Below are 20,190 nucleotides of genomic sequence, written 5' to 3'. Positions count from 1 at the left end.
CTGTCAGTGAACCTACACTGAGTGTAGCAATTCTTAGTTCACGTTTGGCAGGTTGAATATTTTTTCATCCAGCTTTCTTTCAACTGAACTATCCCCAGTAACACAAGCTGGGCAACTGGACACCAGCTGGCCAGTAGCTTATTGATCCAGGGATGCTGAGCTTTATGGTGAGCACACACTGGATAGCAGGGGCACATACTGTTAGCATGGTTCCCTAGCATAGGTTGGAATAGGCTGGGTCCTCAACCCACTTATCAGAGGCAAATACCCATGCCCATTTGGTGACATTTCAACATGACCGAATCACCTGGTGCCATATTTCTGCAGTGTTGGGTTGCAAGCCTTGCCACAGCACACAGTCTGTTAACCATGTTTTCCTGTCTTGAAGATGCTTTGCTCTGTAGTAGATACTTAAAGCAGTTGGTCTGTACTACTCCTCCCCCTACAGAATACTATCTAGAGTCTGTGCTGCTACCCCAACTCCATTCTTGGGTGAGTTTGAGATGGAAACACTCACCTTGTTTTTGGGAGGTGGGAGGAACTCCACAGAGATACAGGGAGAACATGCAAACTTCATACCGGCATTGGCTGGAGGTCAGGATCAAACTTTGTGCCTTGTTCCTGGGAGGTAAAGACCTTAACTATTATTCCAATTGGTTTGTTGAATGAAATTTGTCAACTGACTTTTGTTTACATGTGTTTTGAGACTGTCTGTTAACCATGTTTTCCTGTCTTGAAGATGCTGTGCACTACAGTATATACCTAAAGCAGTTGGTCTATACTACTCCTTCCCCCTACAGAACACCATCTAGAGTCTGTGCTGCTACCCCAACTCCATTCTTGGGTGAGTTTGAGATGGAAACACGCACCTTGTTTTTGGGAGGTGGGAGGAACTTCACAGAGACACAGGGAGAACATGCAAACTCCATACAGGCATTGGCTGGAGGTCAGAATCCAACTTTGTGCCTTGTTTCTGGGAGGTGAAAACCTTAACTATTATTCCAATTGGTTTGCTGAATGAAATTTGTCAACTGACTTTTTGTTTAAATATGTTTTGAGGCTGGCATTCATTGGGAAAAGGGTGATTCTTCTTTTACCAACTGTTGAGCACTCTCTGAGTTGGTATATACAAATATATATATTCAAGCACTGGAGGTGTGGAAGTATAGGGGTGCAGGTTGCAAGATTATTTTTTTGTATCTAAAACCAGTGATGGTTTGATTATTTTTTTTTCAGTGTTTTGCTGTTCGATGGATTTCAGTTTGAGTTAACAAACTAGCTTATATACATGTTTATATATATATATATATATATATATATATATATATATATATATATATATATATATATATATATATGTGTGTGTGTGTGTGTGTGTGCGCATATTTGCAGGGACAATTACCCATGTTTTTTTCTTTCTTTTTTTTGGGGGGGGTGGGAAAGTTTTAAGATTCAGACAAGGGATATTAATAGGGTGAGGTTTATAAGGAGGGTATACATGCAAATGTAAAACAAAGATTGACAGGGTAAGTGATGACACACTTTGGAGCAAAGTGGAGTTATAGAAAGACAGAATGAGGGCAGTGGTGATGGGGAGGATTAGTCAACAAACAGTGCGTGGAAATTACACAAAAAGAAATAAAACACCACAAAATAGGATGAGCATACCCTTCTGGATCCCTCTGGAGAGGTCAGTCAGCACCCTGACCGCCATTCACATTGGGTCCCACCTGAATCTATGAAAACAGAGTCAAGCAGTGGCCAATGGGGTCTTTTAACATTTATTAACCAAATTCACCACCACTTCAATCAACTCCCATCTGGAAACAGTCTTCACAGCCTTGGCAGTCAAGACAATGACCAGCAGATGCCACATAGGAGGCATCCTGCATACTATCTGCTGTACCCACTGGGAAGACAGGCCTTGAGCCAGGTGACATGAAGGCAGAGAAAGTCTGGGCCAGTGGAGAGCTGGTGATCTGGGACCACCACTGGCACAGTAGTTGTGGATGCTGTAGAAAATGCCAACATAAATGGAGAGAAATAAAACAAAATAAACAAACAGAAAAAAGGATAGTAACAAAGGGAGGGTGAGATCTGCAGTTATTAACAACTGGGTCTTTTTAGAAAAGTTGTAAATTTGCTTCAAAAAACAGGTATATTTAAAATAAGCAGTACTAAAACATTTATCAAGCTTTTCCAATGCCCACTTCCATACACCTGTTATATGACAAAAAAGTAAATGGGTCTTTAGGTTTTATGTCTTTTTCTCTTTTATTTCCACTTATTTTCTTCCACATTTCTGTGAACATTCCAATAAGGAACTTCTGATCAAAATGGCTACCACAAAGCAGCTCCCTTTTGGAGCTTTCTGGTAGCAGTTAATTTGTTATCAAAAGTTGACATACTTTTGTACTCATCTTCAGCAAAATGTATTGAAAAAAAAAAACTTCTGTATGATGTCAGATGTCAGACAACATAATCCAGTCAACTTTTTTTAACCCCAATTTTCTACCAGTCAAGCTTAGCCAGCAATGTCAAATAGAAGCCCCTCTACATGGGAACATTCAGTATGAGGTCCCATAAGCAAAAAAGAGTTACTCCCATTAAAGAACATCATTCAGAAAATAGTTCTTCTATGAAAAGTTGAAACGCAATATGTTGATGAACCAAATTACTGGGTATAAATGCCCAAAGCATCACAAGGGCAAAATGTAAAACTAAGCATTTTTTGAAGAGCGCAAGCCCCACTGCCCCCTTCATGTATGTGTGAATGGGACAAACTCCCCAAACTTCTGTATGCCAAGACTGCAATACACAAAGGAGAAATCTGTCAAAGCAAAGGACTTTATTATCAGCACACACCATCAGTGATTCCCTATACAAAACAGTCACCAGTGTTTTGATCCTCAGCATTTTGTAACTTGATCATCTGATGCTTGGGGAATGTGAACTCAGTGACCTGCAGATATACCCTTATAAACACAGAATCAATAATTAAAACATAGTACTTTAGCAAATAACAAAAAAAAATTCCTGTGTTAAAAATACACTCTGAGATGTTGACCAGAGAATACAAAAAATAAAATTACATTAGATCTTCCTTTCCATTAAAAATACCTATTAGAGAATCATGAATCACCTCTGAGCAGATCCTGAATGCTCTCTTCAAGGCCAAAAAAAACACTTGCTGCATGGGTTGTGATAATGTGCGTGGCTGTCTTCTTGTCAGCAATAGACACTGTCTGATAGCCTTACTACTAAGTGTATTGAGCCTCAGACTATCCACTGGATTCATGCCAGGGAAATGAAGAACTGAAGTGGTCATCCCAGGCTACAAGGAGAGGATGAACTACTGATCCAGGAAACTATTGATCTATAAGCCTCACCAGCTTTATCTACACAGCAATGGAATGCATCATTGTGAAACTTTTCAGCAAGGATGCAGACAGTCTACAAGCCATGGACCTAAGCCATTTTGGGTTTGTTAAAGACAGAAATTACCTCTTGAGCCTGGTGAGTCTCTTTGAGCAAGTTACTGATAAATTAAACTTGGGTAAATTGGTTCAGACTGCCTACATGGATCTGGCCAAGATTGATAGTCTAGCTTTATTGACAAGCTAATCAAACCTAAATTCAAAACCCTATGTAACCCAGTAGATAGCAAACTAAATGACAGATACCACTCTATTAGTCCCAGGATCATTTCTGTTTGATATTTAATTCTCCAATGTTAATGCTGACATAAAGGTCACAAGGCTGATTAAGTTTGCAGATGACTGCACAATTGAAACTGCCATTAACTACCCATCTGACATTCAAATTCTTTAGGAAGGACTAACATACACCACTAAGTGAAGCCTGGACCCTGTCCTAAAAACCGAATGCCAATTAATGCAGCACTGTGTTTTTAGGCAGAACTGTGCACCAGCACTACTACCACACAGGCCACATCCCTTTGAAGGTTAATTCATCTATTAGGGACCTGGACAGTTTCATTGACAGTGAACTATCTTTTGGTCACCATGTATCCACGGTTATTAGGAACTCATTTTACCTTGCCAGACTAACATTGGTGATATTTCTTCCAGATCTGATGACATTATCATCCCTCTGTACTTCAGCTTCATCAAGCCTATAATTGAGTATAACAGCCACTTTGGTATGTACCTGTTTAAACATATGCCCCATCATGAGAGAATGCAGTGTTTTCACACTAAGATAATCAAGATCATGGGCCTGATTCAATAAAGTCTACACTAAGTGTACACTGTTCTGAGTGAACAGACAACACAGACATAACTCACATCTTCTTCCTCCTAATTTTAGTTTTCCTACTGATATTCTTGCAAATAAGCCGCGGTGGTGCAGTGGTAGCATTGTCGCCTCACAGCAAGAGCTTCTCCCGTTCGATTCTTGGCTGGAGCACCTTCTGTGTGAAGTCTGCATGTCCTCCCCACGGTCGAGTGGCATTCAAAAGACATGCGTGAATGGGCATGCCTTCGTTGAAGGTTGGGCGTTGGGCTGGCACCTCTGCACCATAAAAATCGACTGCCAATCATTAGCGGACCGGAGTTCCGCTGTGGCGACCCCTAACCGGGAAAAGTTGAAAGAAAAACAATAACAACTGATATTCTTGCAAATATTTAAATGCTGACAGGGATTCATAAAGGTTACCACAAAGTGTAGACTACATGTAATGCAATCTTTTTGAGTGACTAGAAAGCACAAAAATGTGATAAGAAGTTTATTGATACACATTGTGTGCACTTAGTGTAGGCTTTATTGAATCTGGTCCCATATCTACCTTGGGCTACCCAGACTGTCTTAAATCCTGCTCTGTCTCTTGTTTCTGTTTCCTACAAGGTCTTCAGAGATTACCTCTGTCTAGCCAAATGAGCCTCAAAGCATTCAGTCCTATGTCATCTCTTGCAGATCTACAAAATTAATAACATCATCAACACCTACTCAAGAGATCTTATCTTCCATAAATAGGACCTGCTGGTGAAATATGAAATAGACTTCCTTTCGATGTAAAGCAAAACACCTCCCTGACCATCTTTAAGCATAACCTGGATGAATGAATAGGTAGTCATAAATGCCCCCCATATCTGACCTTCAAGACCTTATTGAAAGCAGGTGAAATGAGGAATAAATTATTCATGCCAATAGGTACATACAATTTGAGGTATTGTATCTAGGCTACTAATGGTCTTCAGTGCCATTAGTCTAATACTGACCTATAAACCTAAGAATATAAAACTAACAGGGGAGTTAAAATAATCTAAGAACTTAAGCCCTCACTTAAGGGGCAGAACATTTTGATCTGCCTGAATTTGCAATGTAGTAATGGGAATCCTGCATTTTGTTGAATTGCCTTTTGTTGAATGTATTTTTGTGGACTGGATGTTCAGTCAGTTTATTATTTTTTGATATGAGCTGAGTTTTGTTTAATTGACTACAGTGTTCTAATGTGGTATTTCACATGGCTCATTATTGTGCAACCACAGAGTAGGTATATTTAAGTCAGAGGGATGTGGGGAACCAGAGGTATTATTTTTGTGTTACTATCTAAAGATAGTAGTGTTTGAAAAGCAATTTTAATAGTATGTTGGGTTTCATTAAGTGTGACCTGATGGTTGTGGGGCCTATCCCCTGGACTGATGTGGACGCCTTATTTCAGAATGTTCCTGATTTTATGACTTGTCTCTTGCAACCTTAGGCATCCAAAATTTTCCTTATTTTAGATGGCTTATATTCTGTATTCAGGAGCTTAGGATCTTTGACAATGTTGCATCCCTCCTTTCCTACCTGGGTTCCAAACTGACCCTTCAAAAGTCCTTCATCATACACTCTCAGTGATTTGTTTTCCTGATATGTTGGATAAACACATTAAAAAAGGACAGCCTTCCTACCAGAAAACAAAGTGCTGACATATCAGGGTATTTTCTTGGATTTCTCTCTTTTAGACATGGCCTTGGCAAGAGAGTTCCTCAAAATTCTAGGCCTTGTGGCAGCAATGATCCTTATGATACCACTAGCCAGACTACACATGGGAAAAATGCAACAGTTCTTGAAGAATTGTTGGACTCAGCACCTTCACCCCTTGGATTTCCACTTACCAATACTGGGATTTGAGAAACAAGAGTTGCAGTGATGGAGATAATAACTATCTCTGAATCCAGACCCCAGTCCGATCTGTCCAGACAGACTCTTCAGATTTTGCATGGGAAGCAGTGTCCATTGGAGTTGAAATGCAAGGCTTGCGGGGTACTCAGGATACTCCAAAACACATAAACATAAAAGAGATGTTGGCATGTATTCATCCCTTAAAAGTTCTTCACCACTTATGGATTTCAGGTCCTCTTTTAATGGTCACAAACAACACTACCATGGTATGGTACTTATACAAGCAAGGGGGGACAAGGTTATACTCTCTTTGGTGGTTGGCTCTACACCATTCTCTGACTCTTCAGGCATTCTGCATTCCATCAGAGCAAAACACAGTGGCAGACAGATGAAGTTGTTTCTGGACAGACCTTCATGAGTGGAAGCTCAAGACTTGATCCAGATGTGGGGAACACCTTATGTAGATTGTTTTGCCTCATTTCAGACAGACAACTGAAAAAATGATGTTCAAGCCATTCTTGTAGCCATGCTTGGAAGCCAGATGCTGTATTATTTCCATGGTTGGGAATATTCTTCTATGCATTTTCACACCTTCCAATGATTCCCAAGGTACTTCTAAAGCTTTAGAAAGAATTACCAAAGATCATTTTGGTCAGCCCCTTTTAGACCAGGCAAAGTTGGTTCAACCATTTAATGAAAATGACCAGAGGCAATTACTGCAGGCTTCCTCACATACTGGATCTGCTCGTACAGCATCAGGAGTAAAAGGTACACCCCATCTGTGAGCAATTGCAGCTGGCAACCTAGATTAGTCTATTTTGATACCTTTTAGGCAGTTCATAGGATCATAGGTAGTTACTAGGCTATTGGCCCTGAGGCCCTTACAAGCCTAGCCATGAATTTAGCCTATGTTCCAACAAGTCAGCACCCTATGTCACTGTCCAGTAGGGACACAGATGGAATCCCAGGGGTGTATTTTCTGTTCCCCATCCAGTTATCCAGGTTGCACTTAAAAAGGTTTAATGAGATATCCTGCTTTACGTGGAGAGGGAGTCTATTCCACAAAAGGGGGAGTCTCTGGGACACAAATCTGTCCCACCAACAAGTCCTATTGATGTCACACACCAGGTTGAGGTTGCGCATGTGTATTACTCGAGTGGAGCTTGACTTGTGGATATGCAGCACTCCCATCAAGGCAGGGTCTGAGATTGCTTTGTATGCCAGACAGAGGTCACCTCTGAAGAGTCTGCAGGAGACTGAGTAGAGGGGTAAGGCTTTTAGCCTATCTGTGTAGGGTAGATATTTGAGGCCCTGGATTCTCTGAGTGAGGACCGCTGTGGTCTCTCCAGCTGTTACATGTGCTTTGTGAGGTACATGCCGAAAGGGGCATTGTACTCAATAATGGGTCTTATAAGGGAAGAATACAGGGATGTTATGACCACCTTGTCCCTGGATGAGATACCCTTACTAATGAGGTGGGTTCTGTACAACAGAGGCAATTTGGTGGTCAAAAGTCAGTTTGCTATCAATCTGGGTGCCCATGTCCCTCACGACTGATTGCGTGCTTAGTACCTTATTACAAGTGTGATAATTTGTGGGAATGTCACTCTCCCCAAAAGGGATGATGATGATGTATTTTTTGACATTCAGTTTGAGGCCATGTTTCTGGCACCAGTCATTATTTGGGTGAGACCCTCTCGGAGGATGTCCACATCACTAGGGGAATTGATGACTGCAGTCATCTACAAACTTGGTCAGCCAAAACCCACTAGATTTGGCCTGCATTTCCGAGAAGTATACCCAAACAGCAGAGGTCCCAAGACCAATCCCTGGGGTACACCGCATGTTACAGGTCTACTACTTGAGGTGGCTTCCCCTATTTTGATTAGGTGGGTTCTGTCAGTGAGTCAGTTTGCTACCCATCTGGTAACATATGGATTGATGCCTAGTTGAGAGAGTTTATCTATTATACCTGAGTGGGGAATAGTATTGAAGCCTTTGGCCAGGTCATGGTAGGTGGTGTGCACCGTCTTCTCCTCGTCTTTGGCCTTGGTGACTGTCTCAAATAAGTCAACCATATTTAACAGGCATGACCTCCCATTGACAAAACCAAACTGTATGGGATCAAATGTCTGGAAGTTACCAGTGTCCTTGTTAATGAGGTCCATGATAATCCCACTCCATGTTTTTGCAGATCAGGCTAGTTAGGCTGATGGGTCTATAATTTCCTGGATTGGTGGATGCTCCACCTTTGTGCAAAGGGATGACAGTAGCTGTCCTCCTCTCGGCTGGGATGAAGCTGGTACTCAGGCTTTGGTTGAATAGGGTGCTAATGATGTTGCAAGTTCCTGCCTGAGTTCATGTAGGATGCAGTCTGGGATGTTATCAGGTCCCATGAAAGCTGTATTTTTTGCCTTTGAGAGGGCAGTGATGACTTTCTCCATAGAGATAAAGGGAGTGGGGCAGGTACTTGGGATGTCCTGTTTTACTGATGGAGGGACAGAGGAGTGGAGTTTTCACTGAACCTGTCTGCCAGCAGGTTGGCTGTACATATATATATATATATATATATATATATATACACACAGCGTTTGTGTATGTGGTGTCCTTGACCACCAGTTCTGAGCAGATCTGAGTGCTTCCTTTTGAGACTGTGGACATATATTTAGAAGATGTGACCAGTTTGGACTCAAAGTTTGCTTTGGAGGATTTCACTAGTACTCTTATTTGCTTGTTTAGGCTAAGGAAAGATTGCCTTCAATTAGGCACCTGCTCCTTCTTGGTCCTGGACAGCAATATTTTCCTTTTATTATAGAGTTTATTGATTGCAGATGTCAACCAGACAGGTTTACTCTTCCTTGAGAAGGACAATTTCATCCTGTCTGGTATTCCTGATTCCATGCAGCTATATAAATGCTCATATAGTACTTTGGTGTAGGTTTGGACATATGTGCCAGTTCCTATTGAGGGGAGGGGCTGTGAAGCTGTTTATACCTTCCCTCAGGAGGTTGTAATCAGCTTTGGAGAAGTTTTTTTTGTTTGACCCTAGCTGGGGGGGGGGACTTTGAAAGTGACTGCTTTGTGATTAGATCTTACCAGGGATGATGACAGTGTAGGGATGCTGCAGTGGTTACTCATGTTGGTTAATACCAAGTCCAAGATATGTTTACCTCTTGTGGGGGTATCAACCAAGTGGTCCAGGGCATTTGCATTGATGAAGTCAAGGAATCTCTGGGCATTTGTGTTTTGGCATGAGTATTTCTTCCAGTCTATGGTTGGATAGTTAAAGTCGCCCAAGATCAGGGTAAAGGGTTGAATCTTGATGAATTCAAAGAGGTCCAGATAGGTGGAGTGGACATTTTGAGTCAGAGTTGGAAGCCTAGAGCTAGCTATGGTTTGAATAGGGGTCTTGTCAATTGTTAACTGCACCTGGAGTGTTTCCTGTGCATCATACTGTTTGACCAGCCTAGAGGTGTGTATGTCTTTTATATATATTGCAACTCCACCTCCTTTTGTTTTGCTGCCCATGGTTTGGGGTCTGAATGAATGATGGTATGAGTAACCTGGTATGGCTGGGGTGCTCGCCACTACTTTGAACCAGGTTTCTGTGACTGCACAAATTTCAGCTTCTTCCAGGTTTAAGAATGCTTGCAATGAGTGCAGTTTCATGTTTAGACTCCTAGCGTTTAGCAACCTGACCTTTAATTTACATTTTGATGAAATTTTCATGTTGGTAGTTTTGACCTCATGACATTGCCTAAAAAAGGCACTATGAGGTAGGCAAGAGCATTTGCCAGGAGCCTGAAGCCCAAGGGAGACAGATGCAGGCCATCTCTGGCAAAGCATTGTGGTTTGTCATGACATCAGAAACTAAGCCAATTCTTAAGCTCAATCATTTTCTGTTTGTATTGAGGCATCATTCTGGGTGACGGTAGAATGCTGCTTAAGGCTAGGAACATATCTGCGTGGGACACATACTCAGAAAACTCGATCATGTCTCTCTTCATATAGTCCAGGGAAGTATGTCTCAAGTCATTCACTCCAACATGTACTATGACAGAGTCATAACAGTACCTGTTGAGAGACTTGAGTGCATTGGTGATATGGTGGATTCTGGCACCTGACAAACAACTAACCATGACTTTCTCCTTATCCAGCCTGGTGAGGGGCACATTTGTGTGTCTCACAATGGAGTCTCCTATGAATAATATGTTGGGTTTATGTTTAGGCCTTAGTGGCTGAGAGACACAGGTGTGTGGACTATGTGTGGTGTGTGGTGTGGTGGGCAGTAGGATTCATGTGTGTTTATACCTCGGTGGTCTCTTTTGCTTGGGTATACTCTTGTTGAGGACCTCCACATATGTGGGGATGTGTTATGTAGGTGTGGGTGGTGTTTGAGGTGTGATGTTCATGTTGCCAACCTTCTCAGTGCCACATATAATGGTTTGTGGTGGAGAGAGCAATGACATTAGATGCTTTATGTAATTGCATCTCTCACAAATTTTGTTCCTACTTGGTAGTAGTAGAGGGTTGTCTGTGTACATGAGGCAGTTGCCACACTGTCTCAGGATGCCCATATCAACCAGACTGGCAGGAGAAAATGTAGGAAATTGTCCATCCATATTTGTCAGTAACTGAAACAGCTAAGAGGGTAAAGGGAGGAAGGTCTAAGAGTAGTACTACTAGATGATAACACAAGTGCTACTAAGGGAAAACTTGTAGCTGGAATACCTCAAAAAGGGTTAAAAAACATGCAGCTGCAGCTCTGGATGCCACAGACCTGTATCTAGACTATACTACTCAATTTTAAGGTTAAGAACTCAGTAAGAAAAAACTCACAATGAAGCACAGATTAATCACTTATAGTCAGAAGAACTCACATTTTGAAAAAATGCAGTTAAATAGTAAATAAATGCAGTAAAATGCAGTTAAACAGTAATGAATTGCAGTAGATAGCAATGAAATACAGTTAATCAGTAGATTGCTCTAAGAATAGTAGCTCACAATTGCAACAGTAACAGACAGCACACATATGTTCATAGGTAGGTACTAGGCTATTGGCCCTAGGGCCTATATAAGCCTAGCCAAAAAATGTACCCTGTCTTTCGCCACCCAAGAAAATTATTTTCCTGTGCCCCTGTTGAGCAGAGCCACAGAAGTGATCCCTGGGGTGAATTTCCCATATAAAGCAGCAATTTAGTAAAATACTGTCATCAATTTAATGAGGCTGCCAACAAGCAGTAATAAATACGGCAAACTGGTTTACTATTGTTTATTCAAACAAAAAAACATTTTCCATTCAAATAAATGAATGGTAATACCAAAAATAAAAAAAATAATGTTCACAATGTCGAACCAAATGCTCAACACATTTGACTGGACATTGTTGTCGAAACCACCACGTCATAGTCGTATAGGAGCTGATGTAAATCAAACTCCTATACATCTATCATGTTTTTGCAGGGGGGCAAGCCCCCCTGCACCCCCACACCCCCCTACTTATATATTCTAACTCCGAGATCATACTACAGTGGGGATGTGGATGAATTTCCACTCCCCACTGTACCGCAATCTCTGTGCAGATAGTCGATTTACACTTATGCAAATGCAGTTGTGCATTCGCATAAGTGGAGTCGACTATCTGGTGCAAAACTGTTTGTGCGTTCGACATTCTGTTTTTCGGTACATTACAGCCGATAGAATATCGTTCGCACAAACAATAGTAAACCCGGAAAACTAAATGGAGGTGAACTTCTAAGCACAAGCAGAAAAATGAAGTAGGAAGAGGTAAAGTTTTTTTTTTTTTGTTTTTAGTAGAAAGTGGGGAGACAGAAGATAAGATAATTCAAGGTTGAGAAGCTAAAGGAGAGAGTTGTTCCATAAAGACATGGTATTGTGATTGGCTTTTAATTTACTATTGCTAGATGATTTTGGCTTCAGGTACTTTCTTCTCCTTCTTTGTGGAAGTGAAAAAGTCTGAACCCTCACTTCCTGTGACAGCTGAAGGCTTCCTTCTCAGGATATGCTCAACCATTAAGCTGTCACAGGAAGAAAGAAGGAGGGAAGAAAGAAGGAGGGAAGTAAGAACTTTTGAAAGCTGGCCGGTACTGGGTTACCTTGGCAGATAACCCAAAATGTTACTAATGAGTCAGTGAGGAATTCGAACATCTACTGTTATGGGTAAGTAGCACTTACACAACTGTACTTTCTGTAAGTGAGTGACTGTGGGACTGAGCTTGTCTGAGTGTGTGTGTGTGTGTGTGTGTGTGTGTGTGTGTGTGTGTGTGTGTGTGTGTGTGTGTGTGTGTGTGTGTGTGTGTGTGTGTGTGTGTGTGTGCGTGCATGCATGCGTGCGTGCGTTTGCATGTGTGCGTGTGTTTGTGTTTGTATGTTTCTCTGAATATGTATATGTTTGCTTGCACAGAGGTGTCTTCAATAAAGTGACGCTTAGGCTGCTAGGGAGAATAATGTCATGGTTAGGTCTAACAGTGTGAAGTTTGATTCAGAGATATGGTAATGAGCTGCTAATGAGGTGTTTCTCTAATGTAGGCAGAGACATTCTTTGACTCCTGCTCTGTTTTATGTAGTAATTTTCAGTAAAGTTTGTGTATTTACTACTCCCTCAGGCTTTCTGCTTTTGAAAAGAGTCAATGCATCCATGCCTGACACTAAAACCTATGAAGTCACATTAAAGATCATGGAGTGTAATTTTCAAATTTCTTCTTTACTCTTCCAAAGAGCTCATTTCAGAGCAGCATGACCTACTTGTGTTTAAAGATTCATAGGTTTCTACAAGATGGTTGATGTATGTGGACTCTTTGCTACTCAGCTAAAGCATTAGCTACTGTTACTCTATTTATATGGTAACTTGTTTGAGTACTTGACGGTTCTTCATGTAAGTTACAGGAATGAGCAGGAGAGTGGATAATGCCCTGTGCATCAGCTTTAACATCCGAGAAATATATACCAGATGGGGGCAGACCCAGTACAGAACTCGGATGGACCCCATGGAAAATATGCTTTTTAGTGGAGAGGGAGTCCTGATATTGATTTTATGGGTACTTTGCATGATCCAGTTTGTAATCCAGCAGGCTACATACAGATTCACATTTAGTGAAAACCCCACCTTGCTCCTCATTAATAATGCATGCTATCCCTTACTTTACCACTGTCCCTGCCCTTAGCCCTAACCATATACCTTCCCTTAAAAAAAAAAAAAAAACTTTCCATAACACTACCACTATCCAGACAAATTTGACCTGAACATTTGGTAGGATTATGGTTTGCAGATCATAAAAGGAAAGTTGTTTCTTTTTTCTGTTTACATGTTTTCATGTAATGGTGTTTTTGATGTAATGAATTTTTGACCTCATGGTTTGATTTATCATTTGTATGTTGGCCATTTAGGATGTCAAGCATTCATGATGTAATTACCTATCTATCTATCTACACACACACACACACACACACAAATAAATAAATAAATAAATATATATATATATATATATATATATATATATATATATATATATATATGGATCTACTTCACTACACCAACAGTCTACTTACCCAACTTTCACATTGCCGAGACGAAAGGATCAGAACACCGACATCTGGAACATTGACTTACCACTCCAGGTAATTAACCGCTTGGCCATCCTGAAAAAAAATGAAACCGAAGAAAAGTAAACCCACACCCCCTAACTAAATATGCTAACTCCGAGATCGCACATCTGTGGGGGTAAGGGGCAAAGTTCAACAGGATGGCCAAGCAGTTACTTACCTGGAGTGGAAAGTCAGTGTTTCGGATGTCGGTCTTCTACATTTGTCGGTCCTTTTGTCTCAGCGATGTGAAAGTCGGGTAAGTAAAATGTCAGTCTACTAAAGTAAACCCATATATATATATATATATATATATATATATATATATATATATATATATATATATATATATATATATATATATATATATATATATATATATATATATATACTTAAATTGTGGTATTTCTTTGCCTGTCTCTTATTTCCACTTATTTACTTCACCTACCCCCTTTTCTGGCTTCATATTAACATCTCTCTCTATGTCTGTCTGTCTGACTCTCTCTCTCTCTCTCTCTCCTTACAGTCCCTTAAACACATTCAAAGGTCCAACAAAGAAAAAAAAAACCTGAAGCAACTACCTGCATATAAGACCATGGAGAGCAGAACCCTGTACAAACCAGAAAAAGCCACTGCAAGTTCTACTTTTATCAACAGACTGTGAGCAGTTTAGGTCTGCTATAATCTTCTCTCTGTGATACTCCTACTGATTCTTCTGCTGTGCACATTACTGGAACCCCCCCCCCTTTTCCTCCCATTTACTGTAACAAATATATACATTTTCCATAGCTTTGCATTTATTTTATATTCTTATATTTTACTTGTCTTGTATATCACATTTCTTTTATATTCGTATATTTTATTCTCCAGTTAATGTAACAAATATATACAGTTTCCCAAAGCTTTACATTTATTTTATATTCTACTTCCCTGATGCTCTACTAAATCTGCTTTTGAATTCACACAGATAAACAGACACCTTTAGGTACTGACCTGGACTAGTTGGTTGATTGTTTTTCTCTTATCACAGCTTCCTCCAAGTCCTGGTCCATAGCCTCCCCCCTTTTTTCTTGTTCTCCTAACATATTTCTAGTGTAAGTTTCTTAGCCCTGTCAAACCTGTTTTCTCATAGCTTTCTCCAAGCCCTGGCTCTTAGCCCCCCCTTCTCTCGGTGTCCTAACATATTCTTATTGTAAGCTTCCCAGCCCTGTCTATCCCTCCCTCTTGAGAGTTTACTTATTCCTCACCTGAGCTGTGGCACCATCTTTAAAAACTAAAAAGCTCTGTTTGACTACACTCTGTTTCTGTCTGTCCCACGAGCATCCCTCAGTAGTGTGCACTTACTGCATGTCCCTTTCTAAACCCCCTGGCATAACTACATTATTTTCCTACTTCTCAGTGAACTGCAGCTCCCCATTGGTGCATAAATAATAAAGACAAACAGAAAGGTAACATTCAAACCAAAATGATAGGCTGCCCTATTTCTATACTTGCTAACCTTCTCTCTGATTGTTTTCTGTTTGGCGGCTGCTGCTCCTCCTGGAAGGTGTAATCCACTCCGTTTTCCCTTCGGGCTCACTCTGCTGCCCTACCCTGCCCCCAAATCTCACCCGACCCCACTACCTGTACTTTTATACATCCCCTGACTCCTCCCCACCCAACACCTCTCCAATCATAATACACCTAAGCCAAACCCCACCCACCTATAGATCTACATCACCCCAAACATCCACCCCTCCTACAATGCTCTACATAACATCTCTCCCTATAACCCTATTTGCCCTACTAATCTGTCTCTCATATGAACTCTTTACCTCTAACCCAATCTATTTTTTTAAACCAAAACTGCTCCCAACACAACTCCCCCATGTACACCCCTCTTAAATGTGGTACCAGAAAATCACTACTCTCACACAACCCAAGCTACCCTTGCCCAACACACTGCCTCACTCTTCTACTCCACCACATCTCCCTCTCACTAGCCAGCGACATCCACCCCAACCTCGGATTCAGCTCTAACATCATCACAACAAACCCTCCACTCAGCCCACAAACTCAAAGTTCATTCACCTTACAACACTTAATGCACAAAGCCTAAAAAACAAAATCTCTAACCTCCATACCTGGCTCTCCCATAACCACCGCAACATTACCGCCATTTCTGAAACCTGCATGAAAACCTATATAAAAGATAGCGAAATCCTACCACAAGGTTTCCAAATCATTTGAAATGCCAGAGCCCACAAAAAAGGAGATGTAGTAGCAATAATCTACCCCACCTCCCATACCATAACTCCCTACTCCAATAAAATACCAACCTTTGCCAATGCTGAAATTATAATAGTTTTACTAAAAATAAATAACCACAAGTACATATGTATCACTGCCCTCTATATTCCCCCTGGTGATAATATCAAAACTCTTGAAAACATCCTGTCCTGGTTCTCCTCCAGAATAAAAAATAAAACCTATATACTCGGTGATATGAACATCATCTGGAATACAAATAACTCCTTCCCACACCATCAACCTCTACAACTTCTCCCAACTAATACAATTTCCAGTCAGACCAAATAAAGATGGTACCTCTGGTACCATCATTGACTGGATCCTAACAACTCACCCAAACCTTATCACCACAGCTGGAACATTACCTGATCCTCTCAGCGATCACCTACCAGCCTTCGCCGTCCATCTCCACAGCATAAACAACACCACTACATCCAAACCTGCAACCTCTACTCTTTCAACGCTCTAACTTTCTCCAAATGCTTAAAGCATACTGACTGGTCCCCTCTAAAAACCCTTGCTCTAGATGATGACATTTCCTACTTTAACCAGTCATTTCTAACCCTTCTCAATCAGAAAGCCCCCCCTCGAACCAAACGGATCAAAACCAGTCCTTGCCCATGGTTATCAAAAGATACTAAACTAGCCTTGCACCAAAGGGAAAAAATGGAAGCAATATCAAAAACATAAAAACGCTAACACCCTCCTAGAGTATAAGCAACTACAAAACTCCACAAAAAACTAATAATTAAAGACCGCAAAGCTGACTACTCCAAACTCCAGTCCTTGCACTTAACAAATCCCAAAAAATTCTGTGACTCCATCTCATCCATGCTGCATTCTGGCAACAAAGAAAACCCCTGCCCAAACCCCAGCCTCTCCAACCTTGAAACAGCCAGCCAGTTCAACTCATTCTTCATAGACTGCATAGCTAAACTATCAGCCTCCTTCCCCCCTCCTGCCCCAACCATCACCCCAATCATCAATCTTCCTCTACATCCTTCTGCCGCCCATCCCCACAAACACCATAAAAAGACTTCTCCTCAAACTCAAACCCTGTCACAATGCACCCAGTAACCTTCCACACACCTTCCTCAAACAATCTGCACACAGCATTGCCTATCCCATCTATATTCTTATAAATAGATTCATACAAGAATCATAAGTCCCTTCTACCTGGCGTCATGCTTACATCATCCCCCTCCACAAAGGTGGCAAAAATACTGAAACTACCAACTTCAGGCCTATTGCCATCCTTTCTACTCTTTCTAAAATACTAGAGAAAACAATACAAGCACAACTCATGGCACACCTAACACTAAACAATCTCCTGTCCCCTACGCAACATGGCTTCCACCCTGGCCACAGCACTATGACTACCCTTCTTTCCTTTCTTGAAACCATAAACCTCAAACACGACTCAGGCAAGTTCATATCCACACTATTCCTAGATCTGTCAAAGGCCTTTGACACAATCTCACACACCCTACCTATATCCTAACTCTCCACCCTACACCTCTCTCCCACCACCATTGCCTGGTTTTCCAGCTACTTGTCCAACTGCCAACAAGCTGCCCAATGGAAAACTTCAACCTCCCCCTTCTCTCCCACATCCACAGGTGTCCCACAAGGTTCTGTTCTTGGCCTTCTTCTCTTCAACCTGTTCATTAACAACTTTCACCAATCCATACCAGACTCATCTATCATCCAATATACAGATGTCTCAACAATCATCTGCTCAGCCTTCTCCCCCTCCGAGCTCCTAGCAAAAACCCAACTAGCCTTCTCCAAAACAGAAACCTGGATGCAGTCTAACCATCTGGCACTAAATGCAAATAAAACTAAACTTATGTTTTTCTTCCCTACCAAAAACTCCATTGACAAATCCACATTCACCATACAAAGCCAAAACAGCACCATCCTTGAAATTGTTCCCAACACCAAGCTTCTTGGCATCATTATTGATGAAGAACTTAAATTTGACACCCACATCCACTCCGCAATCAAGAAAACCCACCAAAAGTTAGGTTTCCCCTACAGGCACAACCGCTTCCTAAGCCCCTCTACCTGTCAAACTCTTGCATCCACCTTCCTACTCCCCTCCTTTATGTATGGTGCCCCTCTTTTCACCAATCTCCATCTTGGCCTTCAGTCCAAACATGAATCCTACTACCACAAGGTCTCCAAATTTCCAACCAAATCAAAAAACTTATCCCACCATTGCCACTCCCTTCTCACCCTCATCTGGCTTGAACTACCCAACTACCTCAGTTCCCTACAACTCACCATTGCCCACAAGCTCAGCTTTAAACCTGCCAACTGCCCAGCTCTCGCTACTTCCTTAAAACCTTACATTCCCAACTGCTCACTCAGATCCAAAAAACAAAATCTCTTTCAGGTCCATAAACCTGCATGACCTCCTGGCCATCTACTGCTGTCCCACTCCTTAGCTAAACAGTGGAACTCTCTCCCCACACACCTACACAACCTACCTAACCATACAAATTTCAAATCTCAGCTACTCTCTCATCTTTGTTCCAAATGGGAATGCCCTTGCCATGCTCCAACTTAAACCCCTCTCATTCCACCTTGCACTGACTTATCCAACTACCGCTACTATTACTTCATTCCACCCAAACAATCCCTCGCCTACCAAAAACAAATTTTCTCTCTAATATCTATTGTACTATACTCTCCAGTCTCAAATATGCTATTACACTCTCCATGCATAATATTTTCCTAACCTACTAATGGCTAGTAGCTGTATATTTTGAAATGTTACATCTACAATTGAGTTTATAACAAAAATATTCACTTTATGTAAATGTTGAAATTTCTGTATTGAATTATGTCTTTTCATTTTTGTAACATTGTGACAAGCCAATTGCAAATATCATGGAGCTTAAAAGTTTAATTAGCTGTATGAACTATGTCCTTTTGTAACATGTGAAATGTAACTTGCAATTATTGTGGAGCTTTTCTCCCTGGGCCTCCACTGAAAACGGGCTCTTCTTGGCCCACTGGACTTCCTCGGTCATCAAACTTAAATAAATAATATATATATATATATATATATATATATATATATATATATATATATATATATAAGAGAGGGTGTCTCGTTAAATAACAATAGCTTGAAAAAGCAAATTAAAAATATTAATCTTTTTAGAATGAATCATAAAATAATGAAAAAAAAAAAAAACAACCAAAAAACATATTTCATGCAAGGGGCAAGCCCTTCCTGCACCCCCCTTGCTGCATATATATACTAACTCTGACATCGTACAACAGTGGGGGAAAGGGCAGATTCCCAGATCCCGCTGTGCTGTAATCTCACATGCAGAACAGGTGGTAGTCAGCAAAACAAATAAAAATAGAATGTTCGCTCTTACAAATTACAGCCATATATAGATATATGTGTATGTACAACATACACACACACACACACACACACACACACACACACACACACACACACACACACACACACACACACACACACACACATTGTGATAAGGAGAAATGTTCCTTCTTACAGATAAATTGGTTGGAAATTTTTAGATTAGTGATCCAATAATACAACAATATATTTTTATAAAAGAGTAGATGCATTCCAATAAAGAAATTGTTAGGATAATTACAAAATAGATTATGTAAATGATACCAGTACAAATGTCAAAATGTCTGTTTTACAGTTTGTGATTGTGGTTGCACATAAGGAATTTCCAACTGTAGACAGATAACACTGAAAGTAAGTCAGGAAAAATAATTACTGTTATTATAAGCACAGCAATAATTTCCCACTTCTGTATGTGGTAATATGTATATTTTCTGTCTTTGAGCATTACCATTGGTTTACCCTTCACATGCTAGTACCAATATATTTGCCAGAAATGTAACTATTTACCTTTTGCTGGGATTGCTGGTGGTACATCTTCTTTTAATTTTGACTTCTTTTTCTTTTTTTGTGGCTGAAGAGGTGACAAACTGGTCATACTTGTAACCGTTTCTCCAGAGCTGTAAACAAAAAAAAAAATCTAATTTCAAACCATTACTAGTGTAAATGTACAGTGTGGGATTATGTAACCCCATGAACGACACACAGTGGCATTGCAGATGTATCTAAGACATGCTAAAATATCAGTTAAAAAGGACAGGTTAAAGAAG

At 40.7% G+C, this 20,190-nt stretch overlaps 1 protein-coding gene across 3 annotated transcripts in view; it reads right to left on the bottom strand.

Moving 5' to 3' along the window:
• VSTM4 (V-set and transmembrane domain containing 4) overlaps positions 1–20,190 on the bottom strand; it is an 815,453-nt gene that overhangs the window by 69,401 nt on the left and 725,862 nt on the right. For all 3 annotated transcript variants that reach the window (XM_044056773.1, XM_044056774.1, XM_044056775.1), the window contains one exon: positions 19,931–20,040. In XM_044056773.1, coding sequence (XP_043912708.1) covers positions 19,931–20,040 — 110 coding nt within the window. The remainder of the gene's footprint in view (positions 1–19,930; positions 20,041–20,190) is intronic.

This window comes from Protopterus annectens, chromosome 14.part0 (genome assembly GCF_019279795.1).
Source record: "Protopterus annectens isolate FY-2018-M chromosome 14.part0, PAN1.0, whole genome shotgun sequence".
NCBI classification, from domain to species: Eukaryota; Metazoa; Chordata; order Ceratodontiformes; family Protopteridae; genus Protopterus; species Protopterus annectens.
Note: the sequence above shows the minus strand (reverse complement) of the source record. Positions and strands in the feature narration are given on the sequence as shown.